Genomic DNA, 20,256 nt, shown 5'->3' with positions numbered 1-20,256 from the left:
GCACCCCCTGCAGTGGAAACGTGGAGTCTTAACCACTGGACCACCAGGGAGGTCCCCACTGGACACTCACTGATACTTCAGAGCAGGTTTTGGTGAAAATGTAGTGGTAGCGGCCACCTGTCCTGCAACACTTGGATGGCTTGGGGCTCTGAGAACACCAAAGCCACAGGTGTCTAACTACCTCTGTCTTTCAGGTATCCATGTGGCCCATGTATGAGCACAAGTGACCTTCATAGGAGCAGATCCTGCACACCTGGGATGTTTACAAAGCACATTGAAGACGTTCACTCAGAACCTGTTTTCCGAAAAGATCTTCAGCCAATCAACCATGGGTCAGTGGTCTCAGCCTTGGTGCCACATAGTCCTCGGTCCCATGCCCCCAGATACTATCTCATTAATGAACGTGACTCTCAGCAAAAGAAACATTCAACTTTCTGGCCAGAAAGACATTTCAAGATAGACACCTCCAGGGACACTGCGGACATGTACCCCAGGAACATGAGACGGTGTGCACCCTTGGCCTCTCCACAGCTCAGTGAAGAAGAGGAGGAGGTTCCGAGGAGACAGGTGAGCAGACAGGCCTTCCACCCGCGCTCCTTGACTGACCTCCACGGGGTGCATCATTTTTATGTTGGCGAAAGTTCAGGAAGTCAGGCCCTGACTCCTGAGCTCCAGAGACCAACACATTACACATCTTGGAATGATGGCTTTGGGGGTCAACTTGACAGGCCAATGTACATGCACAAAAAAGCACGCTCCCAGAATTTCCAATACCCCCAGCACCCTCTGAAGCCCAGGGCTAAGGCCAAGTTTGAACCATCCATCACAGAATCTGACTTCATGTCAGCGGCATCCAGCAGGGACCAGCAGAACAGTGGCACCAACCAGTACTTCCAGGTCACCCACAGCCAGCCCAAGTGGCCAAGGTCTGCGGGCCAGTTTGGCCGGAGGAAGGCAATATCGAGGCAGGAGTTGACTGCAGGTCTGAATGACCTGATTTGTTCAAATGTCTAGGGTTTTCTTCTGGCATCCTGTCCTAGAAATCACTCCTACTGGTGGAGTGTGGTGTGGTTGACAATGCATGGTCCCTCCCCTTCTGGGAAGACAGACAAACACACCCAGCGGATGTGATCAGTGGGGCATATCCAGGCACGTCGTCTGCTGGTTGTGGCCCAGAGACCCACAGGGCCATGACTCCCTAATCTACAGCAACTGAATACAAGTGGGCTGTGTCCGGGGGTCTCTGGGTCCAGACACTTTAGGAGATTGTTTCAAAAAAATCAACCTTTGACCTCCATTCAGTGTGATGCCAGATCATAAGCAAGCCAGGCAGCTCACCTAATTGCAAAACCCTTACGTGACATGTCTACCCTTGTCCTGAATCTTAGGAGTGACCTGTTTGTGTTATAATGTTCTCTTGCAGCATACATATCTCAGTCCTCCCTGATAAGCACCCCAAAATGAGTTGGCTACCCTTAAAGATTTCACAGTGCTTAATTACTTCACATTAATGATCAGTTTGATAGTGACCAGAGTAATTAAAATTTATTAAGAATGTAAGATGTTGAAGCTGAAACTCCAATATTTTGGCCACCTGATGCGAAGAGCTGACTCATTTGAAAAGACCCTGATGCTGGGAAAGATTGAAGGCGGGAGGAGAAGGGGACAACAGAGGATGAGATGGTTGGATGGCATCACCGACTCAATGGACATGAGTTTGAGTCGACTCCGGGAGTTGGTGATGGACAGGGAGGCCTGGCATGCTGCAGTCCATGGAGTCGCAAAGAGTTGGACACGACTGAGTGACTGAACTGAACTGAACTGAAGAATGTACCATACTGTTTACCCAACTATGTATCTGTCTTAGGGCTTCCCCCATGGTTCAGTGGGTAAAGAATCGGCCTGCAATGCTGGAGACAGGAGACACAGGTTGGATCCCTGGGTCCAGCAAGATCCCCTGGAGGAGGAAATGGCAACCCTCTCCAGTGTTCTTGCCTGAAAAATCCCATGGACAGAGGAACCTGGTGGGCTACAGTCCATGGGGTTGCAAAGAGTCAGACATAACTAAGTGATGAAGCACACACATATATCTGTATTAATTAGTCAGGACCCTTGGGTTGGAGGTAACAAAATCCCCAAGGTTAATTGGTTCCTTTAACTAGGAGGGATGAGAATCAAGCTAGCTTCAGGCTCAACTGGACCTGGCTATCAAACATCTTCTGGATTTTGTCTTTTCACCTCTCAGCTCTACTTCTGTTTGTTGACCTTGTTTTCTCTTACTGCCAACAGGCTTTCTCCATGTAGTAGGTGAAGGAGGAATGCACAGACACAGAAAATTCCAGGTTGATGGCACCCAGCCAATGAGCCCCAAGGAAAGAACAGAGCTGTACCCATTTGCACTCCTGTCCTATTTCCATGATAACTCTTTCACTTTAAATTTATCTTTTAAGTTTTCTGTCTCCTCCATCAGACTGTTGAGTTCCTTTGAGAGAGGAATGGTGTTTATTCATTTCTGCAGAACTGGTAACTGATACATAACACATTTTGTACTTGTTTTCTCCCTCTCACTACATAACAAACTTAGCAACTTAAAACAACACTTATTTATCAACTCAGTTTCCATAGTTCACCTGGATGCTCAGCTAGGGTCTCAAGCAAGGTGTCATCCAAGAGCCTGCATCTCATCTGGGGCTAGGGGGTCACCTTCCAATGTTGTGTGGCTGTTGGCAGCATTCACTTCCTTGGGGTTGTAGGACTGAGGTGTTCTGCTCCCAGGGGCAGCCTGCATTTCCCTACCACATGATCCTCTCCATAGTGTGGCTGTTTGTATCTTCAAGGCCAGCAAGAGAAGGCCTTCTAACATTTGAATCTCTCTCTTTGCAAGACGTGGATTATCTTTTAAAGGACTCACCTGATTAGGTCAGGCCCATTCAGGATAATGTCCTTTTGATTCATTCAAAGTTAATTAGTCAGAGACCTTAATTATATCTAAATAAATTCACCTTTACCATATAATAGAACCTCATCATGAGAGTGAAATCTTATCAGATTCACAAGTGCCAACACACTCAACAAATTTTCAAGAAATGTACAACAGGGGCAGGAATTCTGGGGGGCATCTCAGAAGGCTGCCTATCCTAGGTATTTCATGAAACATCTGTTGAGTGTAAATGGATGGACTGGAGTAATGAATAAATTATAAATGACATGGTAACAAGATTATCTTCCAAGATCTACAGCTAATTCTAACCTCAGAGAAAAATCTAGTATAAATAATGCCATTTTAAAAATAGACAGAGGTCTTCCCTGGTGACTCAGTGCTAAAGGACCCACCTGCCAATGCAGGAACCACAGCAGGAAGAGAAGCCACTGCAATGAAAAGCCTGAGTACTGCAACTAGAGAGTGCCACAACTAGAGAAAAGCCTGTGCAGCAATGAAGACTGAGCACAGCCAAAAATAAATAAAACTTTTAAAAATAAAAAGTAGACCCAGGTTAACACTCCTCACAAAAACCATGAAAAAATGTGCAGTATTTTCACATTTCTTGACAGTGCTTAACTACTTCACATCATGCCCTCCAATTCTTTGGCTACCTGATGCAAAAAGCCGAGTCGTTGGAAAAGACCCTGATGGTGGAAAAGACTGAGGGCAGGAAGAGAAGGGGAGGACAGAGGATAAGATGGTTGGATGGCATCACCAACTCAATGAACATGAGTTTGAGCAAGCTCCGGGAGATGGTGAAGGACATGGAAGCCTGATGTGCAGCAGTCCATGGGGTTGCAAAGAGGCAGACATGACTGAATGACTCAACAACAACAAAATGCCCTCCCAACCACAACAGACCCAGGAGGTTGTGGCGTGTTCTAGATGAAAAGCTTACCCTGCCATGGGAACATCCCTTTGTGGTACAGGTGCCTGCAGGAATTCGTCCATGCGGGTACTCTAGTTCACATACTTGGTCTTGGGGCTGTAGCCTAGAGCTCCCTGGGACATTGAAAAAGCCTAGCTCTGCCCCAGGCAGCAGTACCTGTGTCTGTGTGCAGGTAGGGGAGCATTCCATCCGGCAGGCCTTGCAGCATTCCTAAGAAAACACGAGTTTAGCCAATATTTATCCAGGGTTGCAGATGTGTTCATCAACTTTCAGTGAGCAACACAGCTCACATATACTCCAGCACTTAGTATCAGGTATGACTTTAATTTAGAGCAATTTAAAAGATGCAGAATAGTACAGAGACTAGTGTGACAAGCACTCATACTTCTATTATGTCAACAACTGTTGACATTTTATTTCCATCTAGTCATTTTGTTATTAAAATATTACAGATACCATAATTTACTCTAATTCCCACACTTAGTTGCATTCCCCTCATGCTACTAAGAGTTCAGCATGTGTCCATTCACCATTTGTTTACAGTTACATATGTTGTATGCATATAACTATATATGTATAAACATCCATAAACAATATGTAAGTACGTCTTAAGTAAGTACTATAATACTGCATGTATTGTACATACTTAACTTTTTAATGTCCGTTGAAGAAATAAACAGATCAAGCTCACTTATTGTAACTGCTATGTAGTGTTTCATCATGAATAAACTACACGATATTTATCCATTTCTTACTGATGGACATTGAAGTCATTCCCACTTCTTTGCAGCTAAAAATAATGTTACACTATTCTATACAGTGTCTACTGCACATGTGCCCATGATGAGTTTGAAGTGGATACTGGTACTTTTAAAAAATTATTTTTAAAAAGATTTTTATTGAAATATAGTTGATTTACAATGTATTAGTTTCAGGTGTACAGCTAAGTGATTCAGTTACATACACAAATATATACATATATATAAACAAATATATATCATATAATAATATATAATAATAATTACATATATAAATATATATTCTCTTTTAGATTCTTTTCTATTAGAGGTTACTACAAGATACTTAGTTTTTGTGCTATGCTACAAGATACTGAGTAGAGTTCCTGTTCCAGTAAATCCTTTTTGATTATCTATTTTACATGTAGTAGTGTATATATTTTGGAGCTTCCCAGCTGGCTCAGTGGGTAAAGAATTCACCTGCAATGCAGGAAATGCAAACAGATGAGAGTTCCATCCCTGGGTCAGGAAGATCCCCTGGAGGAGGGCATGGCAACCCACTGCAGTATTGCCTGGAGAATCCCATGGATAGAAGAGCCCAGTGGGCTACAGTCCATGGGGTCACAAAGAGTCGGACATGACTGAGAGACTAAGTGCACACACATTACTATATATAAAATGGATAAACAACAAGGACCTACTGTATAGCGCAGGAACTACTGTCAATATCTTGTAATAACCTACAATGGAAAAGAATCTGAATCACTTTGCTGTAAAAATGTTAGCGATGTAAGGATGATTCTCTTGGTCACTCCCCTGCCCTGCCTTTTTTTTTTTCCTGCTGCATTGTGAGGCATGTGGGATCTTAGTTCCCTAACCAGGGGTTGAACCCATGCCCCATGGTTTGGGAGCACAGAATCTTAACCACTGGGCCACCAAGGAAGTCCATCTTGGTCATGTTAGGTAGTTAGAATAGGGGAAAGGAGTCCAAAATGGCGGTGGCTAAAAGACAAGGAAGGGAGAAGCCCGCGAAAATAGAACAAAGGAAGGTCAAGGGAAGGTCTGAGGACCGGAGTGAAGACCTCAAGCAGGACAAACAGTGCTCCTGGCTAAGCCCAATTTGCATGGGGCAGGCCCAGGGCGAGGAAAAAACATATAAAAGGAGGAGCCAAAGCGCTTTCTCTCTCTCTCTCCCCCACATGCATATGCTCTTTCTCTCTCTCTCTCTCCCACACGTGCATGCGCACTCTCTCTCTCTCCCACGTGCGTGCACTCTTTATCTCTCACTCCCTCTCTCCCACGCGGTGTGCGTGTGCGCTTTCTTTCTCTCTCCCTCCCCCCCGCCACGTGCATGCACTCTTTATCTCTCACTCCCTCTCTCCCACGCGTGCGTGCGCCGCTTTCTTTCTCTATCCCTTCCCTGCCCCCCACCCCGCGTGCGTGCGCGCTGTCTCTCTGTCTCTCTCTCTTTCTCCCGCGCGCTGTGGCACTCTTCTCTTTGCATCTTTGGGTTGACATGCCCTCACCCCTCGAAGATGGATTTTCCTGCTAATATCTAAATAAAATAGAGCTGCAACACGGAGCTGTAACACTGATTTGTCTAAGAACTCCAACATGGTCCATTCAAGACCTGAGAGCTATAACACGGTCTGTCCAAGACCTGAGAGCTGTGACACGCCGAGGGCTTTAATGTCCGTCACTCCAAATCTTTGGTGTGATGATACAAGAACCAAGGAGCATACACTCACCTGACAGTCACTTCTTACATTTCTGGATTCATGAATGCCATGAAATTCAAAGAAACGTTTTCTACACACCTCTAGAAGACTAACTTCCCCAATCTGTGGTAGCATTCCTGTTTTCTTGATACTCTGTAGTTGCATGTTTGTGTGTTTTTCCTCCTTTTTAGGGTTCATATGTTATTGTACGTATGTTTTAACCTTTGCCCATTTCATAGTAAACACTGCATATCCTTACAGGATGTGGGAATCAGTAAAGCATATGAGTCAACATGTGACCTTCAGAAATATAAACAGGTGTGGTGTGTACCATAGTTCTGCCACTTATTAGCCATGTTGCCTTGGTCACCCTTACCTGTGTGATATTCTGTTTTTAAAATAATTTTATTTATTTTTACTTTTGGCTGTGCTGGGTCTTCATTGCTGCACAGGCCACTCTAGTTGCCATGTGTGGGCTTCTCATTTCAGTGGTTTCTCTTGGTGTGGAGCGTGAGCTCTAGGGCATGCGGGCTCAGTAGTTGTGGCTCCTGGACTCTAGAGCACAGGCTAAATAGTTGTGGTGCACAGGCTTAGTTGCTCAACAGCATGTGGGATCTTCCCTGTTCAGGGATCAAACCCATGTTCTCTGCATTGGCAGGTGAATTCTTAACCACTGGATGATAGATAAGTGCCAATCCTCAGTTTCTTAACCCAGGTTGTTCAGTCACTCAGTCATGTCCGACTTTTTTCAACCCCATGGACTGCAGGCAATTGGAGATAGTTGTCTCCACCTGTGAGGGTTAAATGGCACAACGCAGGTAAGGTGGTTGGGACAGTGGCCTGCCAGTGAATAAAGAAGTACCTGTATGCCGACAGAGTAGATCACCTAGCACCTGCCTGACTAAGTAAACATGCATACAATTCTTCATCAGTGTCTACGTAGAAAGCAAATACTCCATTCAGGACCTTTTAGGATCAGCGCACTTGGACACTTGGCCCACCCCCTTGGTGGTCTGGTGGTGGTTTGAGTTAGGAATCTCTGGGCCTCCTGCCCCATAGGCACTTAGTTAAAATTCATCTTGGACTTCGGTGAGGTGTGCCCTGGACAACTGAGTGACTTGGAGGCCTGACAACCTCCCGGGTGGGGTCTGATCAATGGAATCTACAGATGGCAGTCATTCCTTCTGCCCTGGTGGCTCTGAATGAGCCTCCAGCAGACTGCTAAACAGGCCAGCTGAGCAGCTCTGATGGGCGGGTGGCGCTCAACCTCTGGATCTTGCCAGCCACTCATCCCGCCCTGTCCTGGACTCTGGAGACAAACAGATGAGAGCCTGCCCTTGGCTGACCCTACTTCACCTGGCGCCTGCTGCCAGTGTGTGAAGACCTCGGGGATGAACAGTTTGCCTCTCTGAATATTTCACATATACCCAGGACTGGCATTTTCTGGCAGCAAAGATTAAAGTGTCTTACAGTGCTAGAACAATTTTAAAGCCATGCTCCATTTTGTAAGTATCAGTTCAGTTCAATTCAGTTGCTCAGTCGTGTCCGACTCTTTGTGACCCCATGAATCACAGCACGCCAGGCCTCCCTGTCCATCACAAACTCCCGGAGTTTACCCAAACTCATGTCCATCAAGTCCGTGATGCCATCCAGCCATCTCATCCTCTGTCGTCCCCTTCTCCTCCTGCCCCCAATGCCTCCCAGCATCAGGGTCTTTTCCAATGAGTTTGTAAGTATAAAAATCTCTTAAATGTTCAATGTCTAAAAGTCACTTTCTAGAGCAAACTTACTTTCCCTCAGCTTCATTTTCATAGTTTTTTATCCCCAAACAAAATTCTAATTAAGCTCCAGACTATGAGAGTTCAAAGCTGCGACTTTAAGAATTATTCTACATTGAATTTTTTAATGATGCTTTTTAAATTTAAGAAAACCTACATGTCAGTAATTAATATAGTAAGCAGTAGATGATGCTATAAAGTGAAAAAACGTCTTTTGGCATTACCCCCTCCTGTTAACAGTTTATTCTATGCCTTTTTAGAAGTGAATATTCCAAACTAATGTACATATATCAACATATATAACATATATGTAGAATAGAAATATAAGCATATACAAACACAACTTGAGTTATTTCTCTTTCTCACTCAAGATATATATACATGATCTGTGATATATATATTATATACATTTACTTACTGAATGCCATGCACCATTCTCATTGCTTTTCACTTATTAAATCCTTTAACCCATATGTCAACCCAATGAGTTAGTATTACTATTGTTTTTATTTTCCAAATGAGGATGAAAAATTCTGGAATGGTCAGTTATGTACTGAAGTCACAGCTAACAAATGGGGACACTGGGATTTGAACCAGGGCACTCTGACCTGAGCCCTGACTCTCATCTGTAGAGCTGTTGTCCTTCAACATATATATATATGACATTTTTCCTGTTACTACACATATAAACATTTGTCCTGTGTCAGGAAGATCCCCTGGAGGAAGAAATGGCAACCCACTCCAGTATTCTTACCTGGGAAATTCTGTGGACAGAGAAGCCTGGCAGGCTACAGGTCCATGAGGTTGCAAGCAGTCAGACAAGACTGAGTGACTAAGCATGCACCCATGGGGTAGTTGGTGGGGATAAAAATTTAAATTTTAAGTTATTTTAGAGTTAAGGTTGAAATACCATTTTTATTTCCTTCCTAGAGAGTGAACTGCTCTTGAATAAAATAGTCGACTCATATTCACTCATACTTCTAGTTGCCTAGGCTCTTTTGAGCATTTCCTGTCTGTTCCAGCCCCACCTTTGTTCATCTGGGCCACATTATATGAATGGCTACATAATAGTCCAATAAATGGATATCCTGTAACTTTGTTTAACCTACTGACAAATAATAGGCTGTTTCCAGTGGTAAAATCAACTTTATACACCTGTGTGCAGGAGTTGCTGGGTCAAAAAACAAGTAAATTAAAATTTTAATATATTATTTTAATAATTTTTAAAATATATTTTAATATATTATTCTATTCCCAGAAGGTTACAAAAATTGACACTCTCACCCACTACTGTTTATCCATATGCTTACCAACATAGGGAATTAACAAACCTCTTCAGAGTTGTCTCTCCGATAGGTGTAAAAAGTGCCCCTTGTTTTAATTTGTAACTCCCTAGCAGTGAGGGTGGTTCTGCATCTTCTCATATCTTTGTTAGCCATGCTTATTTTTCTGTAGTGTCTGTTCATATCTGATGCATCCTTTTTGTCTGTTGGGTTATTTGAAAACGATTTAGTGATTTCCAAGAGCACTTTGTACATTAAGAAAACTTCCTTTTAGTTAAAACAGGCTAATTTTCCCTCAGACTGTGGTCTGACTTTTTATGATATTTTGATGTGCTAATTTTTTAACCATGGTTAACTGCAGGAGTTATATAAACATATATATATATATTTGATGCAGACCATTTTTAAAAGTCTTCATTGAATGTTACAATATTGTTTCTGCTTTATGTTTTGGGGTTTTTGACCCAAGACGTGGGATTTTAATTCCATGAACAGGGATCAAACTGGTACCCTTTGCATTGGAAGGCGAAGTCCTAATCACTGGACCTCCAAGGAAGTCTTTTTTTTTTTTTAATGGCTTCAGGGAACATTCACATGCATTACTTCACCTGCCCATCACACTGGCATGGGACGACATCTATCATGGTCTTGCTTCACCTATTAGCAAACAGACTAAGTGACTTGCTCAAAAGCACACAGTGAATTGTGCATGAAGCCAGGTTTAGAACTCTCTAATTCCACATCCAGCCTCTCAACACCTGGCAGTCCATCACATCTTCCATGAAATGGTTTCAAGTAGTCATTTTCTTTACACTATTTTTTTAAAAACTTGAGATGAAACAATATGCACCCAAAACAGAAAATAAAAACTGATCTCAGTGTTGATCTTCTCAAATATTTAGTTGGTTATAGCTCTGAAAAGGGGGTCCCGGGTGGCTCAGTGGCTTCCCTCGTAGCTCAGTCAGTAAAGAGTCTGCCTGCAATGCAGGAGACCTGGGTTCCATTCCTGGGTCAGAAAGATCCCCTTGAGAAGGAAATGGCAACCCACTCCAGTATTCTTGCCTGGAGAATCCCATAGACAGAGGAGCCTGGCAGGCAGTCTATGGGACTTGATAGTCTATGGGGTTGCCAGAGTCAGACACGACCAAGCACACGCAGCAGCAGTAGCTGCACTTCGGTTCCATCCCTGGGTGGGGAAGATTCCCTGGAGAAGGGAATGGCAACCCATTCCAGTGTTCTTGCCTGGGAAATCCGATGGACAGAGGAGCCTGGCAGGCCACAGTGCATAGGGTCGCAGAAGAGTTGGACACGACTTAGCGATTAAACGACAACGACCGCGCTGCGAAGGAGGAAAGGAGCTGAGGGGATGTGATCCCACTCACTCCTCCAAGGTGGAGGCCACCAGAGGCACAGAACTCTGCCATCTCTTAGCTGTGCCCAGCTCTGTCCCAGATGCCAGCGCATCCCAGACATCCCTTAGAGGTCTTTCAGGCACCTCCTACTGAATGAGATCAGAACTGAACGCACCATGTCCCCCCTCAACCCTGTCTCTGGCCTCCCTCGCAGTTAAGCTATCAGCGTCTCAAGCCAGGTGGGAGTCATGAGCTTCCTACTCCTCCAGTCTCCACCATCTTTCACAGAGATCTCTATGTTCTAGCTTTCTAAACACTTTCCGAGGGTCCTCTTCTCTCCACCTGCACCACCACCCCCTGCTCCAGGCCACCCCCATCTCTCCCATGACCGCTGCAGCTTCCTAACTGCCCCCACCTCCACCCCCGTCTCAGCGCACACTGCCTCTCCCACCCCTACAACAGCCGCCCTAGAAAGGAATATCTGGTTGCAATTTCACCATCATCCGCCCTGGCAGAAAGCCTCTGCGCACTCAAGACAAAAGTCCACTATGCTTACACAAGCCTACGAGGTCGTCCAAGACCTGTTCCCGCCCTCTTGGCTCTCCACCACAGGCCCTCCCAAGTTCCGGCGCCCCCAAGCCCCTCCCTGAGCTGGGACGGGCGAAAGGCGGATCCCGCTGGACCTTGCAGGGGGAGCCCTGAACCAGCCCAGGCTGAGCGCGTAGTGCGCGCTGCGGGGCCGGTCTATCTCCGGCACTGCTAATGTCAGAGTAGGGTGGGACCTATCAGAAGGCCTAAGCCAATCCGAGATCGGGGGCGGGGCTGGGGCGGGACTCTGGGCTCCAAGCCAGGCCCTGGTTTTCCGGCTTTCCAAACCCAAGTGCGGGGCCGCGACCGCACACCCCGCCTGCGACCCCTAGGCCTCGCGCATCTTTCGGCGCAATGGACCCGGCGACGGCCGTGCAGGTGAGCGAGGCGGTGGCGGAGAAGATGCTCCAGTACCGGCGAGACAACTCGGGCTGGAAGATTTGCCGGGAAGACGTGAGTGAGGAACGGGGCAGAAAGGGGTCGTGGGGCCTTTGCTCACTGGGGCTAGGGTCTCAGAAGCCCCTAGGCTCCTCCTCTCCCAAGAGGTTTTCTGCATTCTATCCCCTGGAGCTAGATTGAAGAGGAGATTCCACTGGGGGTTGTTTCCTTAAAAAAAAAAAAATAGGGCCAGTTGTGCCCACAATGACCCCCAGGGGTTGAGTATGTGTCCATTTCACTAAATGACTTAGCCAAGGTCACCTGCTGGCAAATGGTTAGGGTGGAGCGGGAAGCACCAAACAGACCTAAATTGTCCGAGAAAACAAGATGCATGGTGGTTTTTAAAGTGATTTGAAAATCTCCAGTGCTCTAAAGCTCTTCCAGCAGCCACACGAGATCCCTTTGTCCACCGCATCCTCCTGGAGGCAGCTTTGTTCAGGACTAGTCCCCACTCTGTCACGAATCAGTTGGGTCTCACCTTGGAGACTTGCATCTCTTGAGGCGCTTGACTTTTCTTCCATAAAACAGGGGATCGGGCTCTATCTCCCAAGAGTCCTTCTAGCTCTAAAATTGTGCGATTCTGTGCCTTTTGACAGAACGGAGTTTCAGTTTCCTGGAGGCCATCTGTGGAGTTTCCAGGGAACCTGTAAGTGCATGCCTTGCTCAGAGCTCCTTAGGGTGTCACACCTCTCCCGATGTTTCTGTGGGTTTGCTTCCTCTGAGACGGCAGTCCATCCTAGCACCTGGAATCAACTTGCCAGTCATCCTCCGGAAAAGCTTCTGCATCTAACTAAATCATTTCCTCAAACTGTATTCTTGTAAAAGCTTAGCATCCGTCTGTTTCTGCAGGCCCATGGGGAGGTGGGCCAGTAGATGTCAGCCCCTTCTCTGCAAGGCTGTCTTAAAGAAGAGTGGCACACATGGCTTCTAGTCCTTCTGTGTAATCCCAGGATAAACAAGTTTGGTTGATGCCTTAGGGTCACATTGCTCTTTGTGCTCCAGGTACAGAGGAAAAGGCATTGTGAACGGGACACCAGAGCAGGTGTGGGACTGCGTGAAGCCACTTGCTGGGACTTTACGAGCTCAGTGGGATGAGAATGTGAACAGTTTTGAAATTATTGAAAGCCTCACTGATGTAAGTCTTTCCAAGCACTGTTATCCAGACACAGTAAGCTGACTCTGTCCCCTCTGTGAAGGGTCAGTGACACCTTTAGGCAAGGGGTTGTTGTTTTGTTGCTAAGTTGTGTCCGACTCTGCAACTGTAGCCAGCCAGGCTCCTCAGTCCATTGGATTTCCCAGGCAAGAATACTGGTGTTGGTTGCCATTTCCTTCTCAAGGAATTTTTCCCGACTCAGGGATCGAACCTGCCTCTCTTGCATCTCCTGCATTGGTAGGTGGATGCTTTACCACTGTGGCACCTGGAAAGCCCTAAGGCAAGGGGAGTGCCCAGCAAATAGGTTGTGCACTGCTCAACACTTAAACCCAGCCTTAGCCCAGGTATAGGTATGTAACAGTGAGACCCAGAGAGGTAGAGCTGCCCTAGACAGAGCTGAGAGAACCCGGCAGTGGCTAATGAAGGCAGGAGTGCAGAGTGAATGTGAGCTCTGAGAATGGTGAAGCAGCCTGGATTGGACGCATCAGCTCTAGTTTGAAATATTGCCCCTTGATGGGACCATGATAATGAGTCCTGGCCAAAGACTCAGGATCCTCTGCCAGCTGTGAGGCTGTGCCGGGGGAAAATTCTGGATGCCAGTTTCTCTGCTGATAAAACATGTGGTATCTAGCCTAGTGCTGCCCAGTAGAACTTTCTGCTGTGATGAAAATATTCTACAACAGCGCTGTTCAATACAGTAGCCACTGGCCCCAGGTGGCCACAGACATTTGAAAGGTGTCTAGTTTGAAGAAATAGTTAATTTTATATAATTTTCATGATTCAGTGTAAATTTAAATTGCCATGTGGAACTTGTGGCTGCCATATTGGACAGCAGAGATCTAATTGGTCCTGCCCTGGGATCCTCTGTAGTGTTAAGCATGTGTGTGTGTGTGCTAAGTTGCTTTGGTTGTGTCTGACTGTTTACGACCCCATGAACTGTAGCCGCCAGGGTCCTCTGTCCATGAGATTTCCCAGGCAAGAATACTGGAGTGGGTTGCCATTTCCTCTTCCAGGGGATCTTCCCAACCCCGGAATTCAACCTGGGTCTCTTGCATTGGCAGGTGGATTCTTTACCACTGAGCCACTTGGGAAGCCCCATAGTGTTAAGAATCCACCTCATTTTGATTATAGAAGTTAAGGAGGAAAAAAAAAGACAGCCAAAAGAAATGAAAAAGTTGCCTTGAGGAAATGTTGCAAAAAAAAATTTTTTTTTGAATGGTGCCTTGATTTTGACATCTGTGGACCTAGTACCCTCTTGGGTGCTTCTATAGCAGGTGTTAGGAAACCTCAAGCCATAATTCTTTACTACTTGATCGTCAGGAGCCAAGTGTTCTTAACCTTCACCAGGAATTCACATTTCAATTCATCATCACAGGAGTTTATGTCAGTGTTTCGTGAAGGGTGGGGTACAAGGTGATAGGTCTTTAACATTTGAAGCTGAAGTTCAATCACACCTAGTGAGGTCACTCCATTTCAAGCCTTCAATCTCTCTGATAACTTGAAGCAGAAAGTCTCAAGGGCTGATGTGCCTTTGACACCTTGCTAATCTCCATGATGACAGACAGCTGGCCTCAGGCCCAGAAACAGAACCCAAGAATTCCGTGTGTGTGTAGCAGTTGTCTTTTATTTATGCCAACTGATACCTTCTTTTTCATTTCCAGCAGTTAAATAGCTTCCTTTTAAAATAAGTTTAAGTTTTAAAAAGTGAGCACATTTAGATAAAAAATATTAAGTGAATGGGCTTCCCTGGTGGCTTAGATGGAAAAGAATCTGCCTGCAATACAGGAGACTTGGCTTCAGTCCCTGGGTCGGGAAGATCCTCTGGAGAAGGGAATGGCTACCCACTCCAGTATTCTGCAGAATTCCATGGACAGAGGAACCTGGCAGGCTACAGTCCATGGGATCACAAAGAGTCAGACACAACTGAATAATTAACACACATTAAGTGAATAATGGGATAGGCTCTCCCTGGGACTGTCCCATCTTGGGGCCTGATCTTAGGACCCTGAAAGGACTGACGTCCTGCTGGAGCAGGGGAACCATGGGATAAAGCACGGGCTTGGGGGGTCCTTGACTTGTAAAGTGGGGGAATGGACTTGGTGGAATATTCTGAGACTGGGTGAAGTTCTAGGGGTGTTCCCTCCCAGGGCTGGGGCTGGGGGAAACCAGAAAGCTGTGCAGGACACATATTTAAGGAGGCACTGTTCTCAGGGTTGGGCAAGAAGAGCAAAGGCAGCCTAAGAAAGGAATGGGTTCTCTTGCCTCAGCCTAGACCCAGCCCAGTTCAAGTCTCTCCTCTCCACCTTTAGCTTTGCAGTCAATTCCTTCATCTCTACAAGCCTCAGTTTTCTTCTTTGGTCAAATGGGTACATGAAACCAGTTTCTCAGTTGTGTGGGACCACTGAGAGCATTGTCCATAGACTCAGTGGACATGAGTTTGAACAAACTCCGGGAGGTAGTGAAGGACAGGGAAGCCTGGTGTGTGTTAGTCCATGGAGTCGGTGCAGAGAGTCGGACAAGACTTAGTGACTGAACAACGGAGAGCTTTGTCCAGCCAGACTCTTATTACATGCTCCACCAGTGACAACTCTCATGATCCTTTTTATTTTTTAAAATATTTATTTGTTTTTACTTTTGCCTGAGTCAAGTCTTAGTTGCCGCAGGCCAGCGCTTTGTTGCATCATTCAGGCTGCCCTTGTTGCCCAGGTCACAACCCAAGATTTTGCTAACTGGGTGTGTTCCCATGACCCTTGGCACCTCCATCCGGGGAAGTTCACTCCAGACCCTCTAGGTCACAACGCCACCTTGCTGTCAGTGCTGTTCCCATCTTCCAGAGCCGGGGTTATTGGGACCAGATGCGGGGGTGGGTGCGCTCTGAGGAGTCAGGGCAGGGAGCAGACGCCTGGCCATTGCACGCAGCTGGACCCCTTTTTCCTCTGACAGACCCTGCTCTTCAGTAGAACCACCACGCCCTCAGCCGTCATGAAGCTTATTTCCCCCAGAGACTTTGTGGACCTGGTGCTAGTCAGGACATACGAGGACGGCACCATCAGTTCCAATGGTGAGTGACGGTGGCCCTGCTTCGAGGTGGTAGTGGGCTGCTGGTCTCTGTCTCCCCCACACCCGCCCAGTTCCTCAAAGAAAGCCCACCAGCTAGAAACCCCTGGGGCATGCACAGCCTGGGCTCGTTTTTCTGTGTTCCCCTCCCCTTGTCAGGTTTGGGGGGATTCTGTGCTAGAGAGATCTGAGATGAGAGCGTCCATACATGTCATTTTAGTTTGAAGACACAGATTCCATCAGCACCCTGTTTTCATTCCTGCTGAGGTGCATAGTTCGTACCCCAGACAAGCAGGCTATGGTTTGGCTCCAGGGAACCCAGGGTGTGATGATCCCCTGCACCCATGGAGCACCTTCCCATGAGGACTATGGCGCTGTCAGCTCCCCCACTTCCAGCCAGGAGCAAAGTTCCTGCCTCTGCACTTTTTACGGTTCCTCCTGCAGAAAGTGCCAGCCTGGCTGCTCTCCTGAATATCCCATGTAGGGGCAGGTGATGGCACCTCCACACCTCTGTTGGCTGGGATTTGAGAGGGGGACCTTCTTCCTTCTACCCTCGAGCCTGATGTCTGAAATGTTCTTTCTTTTAAAAAGAAAAAATTGTATTTATTTGGCTATGCAAGGTCTTAGTTATGGCATTTGGAATCTAGTTCCCTGCATGTGTGTATGCTCAGTAATGTCCAACTCTTTGTGACCCCCTGGACTGTACCCCACCAGGCTCCTCTGTCCATGGGATTCTCCAGGCAAGAATTCTGGAGAGGGTTGCCATGCCCTCCTCCATGGGATCTTTCCAACCCAGGGATGGAACCCACCTCTCCTGCATTGGCAGGTGGGTTCTTTACCACTGGGCCACCAGGGAAGACCCTGAAATATTCTTTCCTCTAATACACTGGCAGGTTGGAGAGGGTGTGTGTGCATGTGTGAGTGCAGAAATGTGTGGGCACACATACGTGTGAACGTGTGTGTGCAAGGGACAGTGGAGCGGCAGTAGGGAGAGCTCAGGCTCCAGGTGACTGGTCTGCATACACTCTGGGTGCCTGGTAAGACCCTTCAGCCACTGGGGCCCGATTGCCCAAAGCTGTAGCTCCCTAACCCTTTACTCTGTCTTCCAGCTACCAATGTGGAGCATCCATCTTGTCCCCCGAAACCGGGTTACGTGAGAGGATTTAACCATCCCTGTGGTTGTTTCTGTGAACCTCTGCCAGGGTAAGGACAGCCTCCAGAATGAATGACGTGCTGAGACCTCACTGTGGCTTCACTGAAGATGTCCTGTTGTTGTTGTTGAGTCGATCAGTCGTGTCCGATTCTTTGCAACCCCAGGGACTGCAGCATGCCAGGCTGCTCTGTGCCTCACGTCTCCCAGAGTTTGTTCAAACTCATGTCCATTGAATCGGTGATAGCATCCAGCCGTCTCATCCTCTGCCTTCCCCTTCTCCTTCAGTATTTTTCAGCATCAGGTCTTTTCTAGTAAGTCAGCTCTTTGCATCAGGCGGCCAAGTATTGGAGCCTCAGCTTCAGCATCAGTCCTTCCAGTGAATATTCAGGGTTGATTTCCTTTAGGACTGACTGGTTTGATCTCCTTTCTGTCCAAGGTGGAGGATGTTCTACTCAATGGCAACATTAATGATGATTCCCAATAATTAAAATGCCTTACACCTCTGTAGGCCTTGCTGTTACAGAGTCTGTGCAGGGTCACAGGCTGGCCATGTAGGGTCTGGGCACCCAGTGTTCTTGGGGTTCTGAGAGCACTCCACCAGCTGGGACCAGCCAGGAGCTTAGCTGTCACCACCCTCAGTCCCCCCACTGGTGCTCATCTTGTGTCCCCTCAGCAAGGAATGAGGTTGAGATGCTCTGGCCTAATGGGTGATTCTGAGAGCACAGCATGAGTCAGCCCCAGAACTGAGCTCAGAAATGGTTCTGTCCCTGTGTTCTCACAGGTCATGGCCAGGTTTTTTTGTTTTTGTTTTTTTGCCATACCGAGCAGCATGCAGGATCTTAGTTCTCATATTTTTGGTCTGAGTCTCCACTGTTACTGTTTAGTCACTCGGTTGTGTCCAACTCTTTTGTGATCCCATGGACTGTAGCCCCCCATGGTTCTCTGTCCATGGGATTTCCCAGGCAAGAATACTGGAATGGGTTGCCAGTTCCTTCTCCAGCACATCTTCCCGACCCAGGGATCAAACCCACATCTCCTGAATTGGCAGGTGGATTCTTTAACGCTGAGCTATCAGGGAAGCTCTCATTTACACTCTTCAGTATTATTCAGGGCATCAAAGTGTTTTGTTCATGTGGATTATATCCATCAATATTTACTATATTTGACATTAAACCTGAGACATTTTAAAATATTTATTTTAAAATAATGATACATTCATTAGAAGTGACTCATTGGAAAAGACCCTGATGCTACGAAAGATGGAAGGCAAAAGGAGAAGGGGATGGTGGAGGATGAAATGGTTAGATAGCATCACCAACTCAATATGAATTTGAGCAAACTCCAGGAGACAGTGAAGGACAGGGAAGCCTGTCGCGCTGCAGTCTAAGGGGTTGCAAAAAGTCAGACATGATTTATCGACTGAACAACAACAACAGCAATTACATGATAATGTAAATATTGTTGTGAAAAATAACTATATTTTTCAAAAGAAAAAAATAGTGGGGAGTGGCCTTGTTTTACATTTGAGGAAATATTAATGTCAGGCTTAATAGAAGCTCACATCTGCTTCTACATTCAGTCTGTTGTGATGTACACATCAGAGTCTTTGGAAACTGCCCCCCACCACTGCCCCAGCAGCGAAGCTGTTAACAATTCCATTCAAATAAGATGCTTAGGGACCTCCCTGGTGGTCCAATGGCTAAGACTCCATACTTCCAATACAGGGGATGCAGGTTCTATCCCAGGCTGGGAAAGTAAGATCCCACATGCTGTGAGGCATGGCCTCCAAAAATTAAAAATAAATAAACAAATAAAAATGCTTGGTCTCCACAAAGCCCATGCCTTCATTGTGCTGGCCATGGGAAAAATTTGTGAGAATAAAGTACAGGCTGAGAGAATTGGAGTGGAAAGGCAAATCACATCTTAGTGCTGTGAGAAAAATAGTCTTGACCTTGAAAAGCCCTCGAAAGGGTGTTAGGAACTCCCAGGAGTTGCCAGACCTCTTGCAGAATCACTGCCTTCAGTGGTCGGAGGGCAGCATCGTGTCTCTTTCTCCCAGGGCCCAGCACTGGAGTAAATTCTCTGAAAGACTTTCCCGAGTGAATCAGGCACAGGGAATGAATGGCCTTGCTGGGATGGAAATGGGGGCATGTCCTCACTGGCCATCCATGTGGGGCCAGGGAAGCATGCTTGAGAGGACCCGCTTCCATCCTGAAAAGAAGCAGGCCCAGAGGGGACCCCTGGGCAGTGAACCCAGCAAAATCCCTGGGTTTGAAACACTTCCCTGAGTGGGCCTAGGTTCTAGATACCTAAGAGCCCTGTTTTTGTTTTCACAGGGAGCCAAACAAAACCAGCCTGGTCATGTTCTTCCAGACTGACCTCAGTGGTTACCTCCCACAGGGCGTGGTGGACTCCTTCTTCCCCCGCAGCATGGCTGGGTTCTATGCCAACCTTGAGAAAGCAGTGAAGAAATTCTTCGGCTGACAGCCTGGCTGGTTGGCCGAGCACTGCCGTGGCTCGTGCAGAAGGGCAGTTGTTGGGACACCCCTGGAGAGCCTGGGAGCACATGGGCTCCTTTGGAAGACACCGATGGAAAGTTCGTCTCCAGGGACATCAGCCAGGGGCGACCCTGTGTCCCCTGCTCCTCCATCTACTCGGGTGGGGCTCTTGTCATCCAAGTACACCTTCTCCAGCAGGTGCATCTGATCCCCCGACCACCAGACGGGGACTCTGCCTGGGCACCGTGGGACACACTAGGGTCCAAAGCCTTCCTCTGCCGGTCACTCTCAGATATCCCCCAAAACCTGGCTTAGCCCCTTTCTTGCATCCGAGCTCTCAGTCCTGTACCTCAGACCCCCGGATGTATGGTGCTGGGCCAGCCTTCCCCTTAAAGATGTCAACCTGATGTTTAAAAAATGAGATGAACCTTCAGGAAAAACACTTTCAATATTCCTTTTGTTGTCTCTTTTATTCAAATCATTTTTCTTTATTTTCCCCCTGCATGAGTTAAATTTCATGTGCCCCAGGGAAACCAGGCAGTTTGAATCTGGCCCTGGAAGCACTCTGGAATTGATTCTGGATGGAGCAAGCCTACAAGTGGGATTTGAGGAGAACCTCCCCTCCCTTG

The 20,256-nt window shown here is 46.9% G+C and overlaps 2 protein-coding genes across 4 annotated transcripts in view; both read left to right on the top strand.

Annotated features, from left to right (window-relative positions):
- The window catches only part of TMC3 (transmembrane channel like 3), a 51,028-nt gene extending 50,014 nt beyond the window's left edge, over positions 1–1,014 (top strand). The window contains exon 22 of the mRNA XM_043921931.1: positions 195–1,014. Within this exon, the coding sequence (XP_043777866.1) occupies positions 195–1,014 (820 nt within the window). The remainder of the gene's footprint in view (positions 1–194) is intronic.
- Positions 1,015–11,552: 10,538 nt separating this feature from the next.
- STARD5 (StAR related lipid transfer domain containing 5) lies at positions 11,553–20,081 on the top strand. Of its 3 annotated transcripts, none has more exons than XM_043921378.1 (6): positions 11,553–11,706; positions 12,363–12,412; positions 12,769–12,901; positions 15,863–15,980; positions 17,086–17,179; positions 19,466–20,081. In XM_043921378.1, exons 1-6 carry the CDS (start codon positions 11,683–11,685, stop codon positions 19,611–19,613), a joined length of 567 nt encoding a protein of 188 aa, XP_043777313.1. In that variant the 5' UTR covers positions 11,553–11,682; the 3' UTR covers positions 19,614–20,081. The 3 variants fall into 3 exon arrangements, with proteins under 3 accessions (XP_043777313.1, XP_043777314.1, XP_043777312.1); XM_043921379.1 differs by having other exon boundaries at positions 11,558–11,781; positions 19,530–20,081; XM_043921377.1 differs by having other exon boundaries at positions 11,561–11,781.
- Positions 20,082–20,256: the final 175 nt, after the last annotated feature.

This window comes from Cervus elaphus, chromosome 13 (genome assembly GCF_910594005.1).
Source record: "Cervus elaphus chromosome 13, mCerEla1.1, whole genome shotgun sequence".
NCBI lineage: Eukaryota > Metazoa > Chordata > Mammalia > Artiodactyla > Cervidae > Cervus > Cervus elaphus.
Note: the sequence above shows the minus strand (reverse complement) of the source record. Positions and strands in the feature narration are given on the sequence as shown.

Excerpts from the sequence above, each read along its gene's own strand:
- STARD5 (XM_043921377.1), top strand. The coding sequence starts at position 11,683 with ATGGACCCGGCGACGGCCGTGCAGGTGAGCGAGGCGGTGGCGGAGAAG. Across the intron at positions 15,981-17,085 it reads CGGCACCATCAGTTCCAATG|CTACCAATGTGGAGCATCCA; the intron begins GTGAGTGACGGT and ends TCTGTCTTCCAG. Across the intron at positions 17,180-19,465 it reads TTCTGTGAACCTCTGCCAGG|GGAGCCAAACAAAACCAGCC; the intron begins GTAAGGACAGCC and ends TTGTTTTCACAG.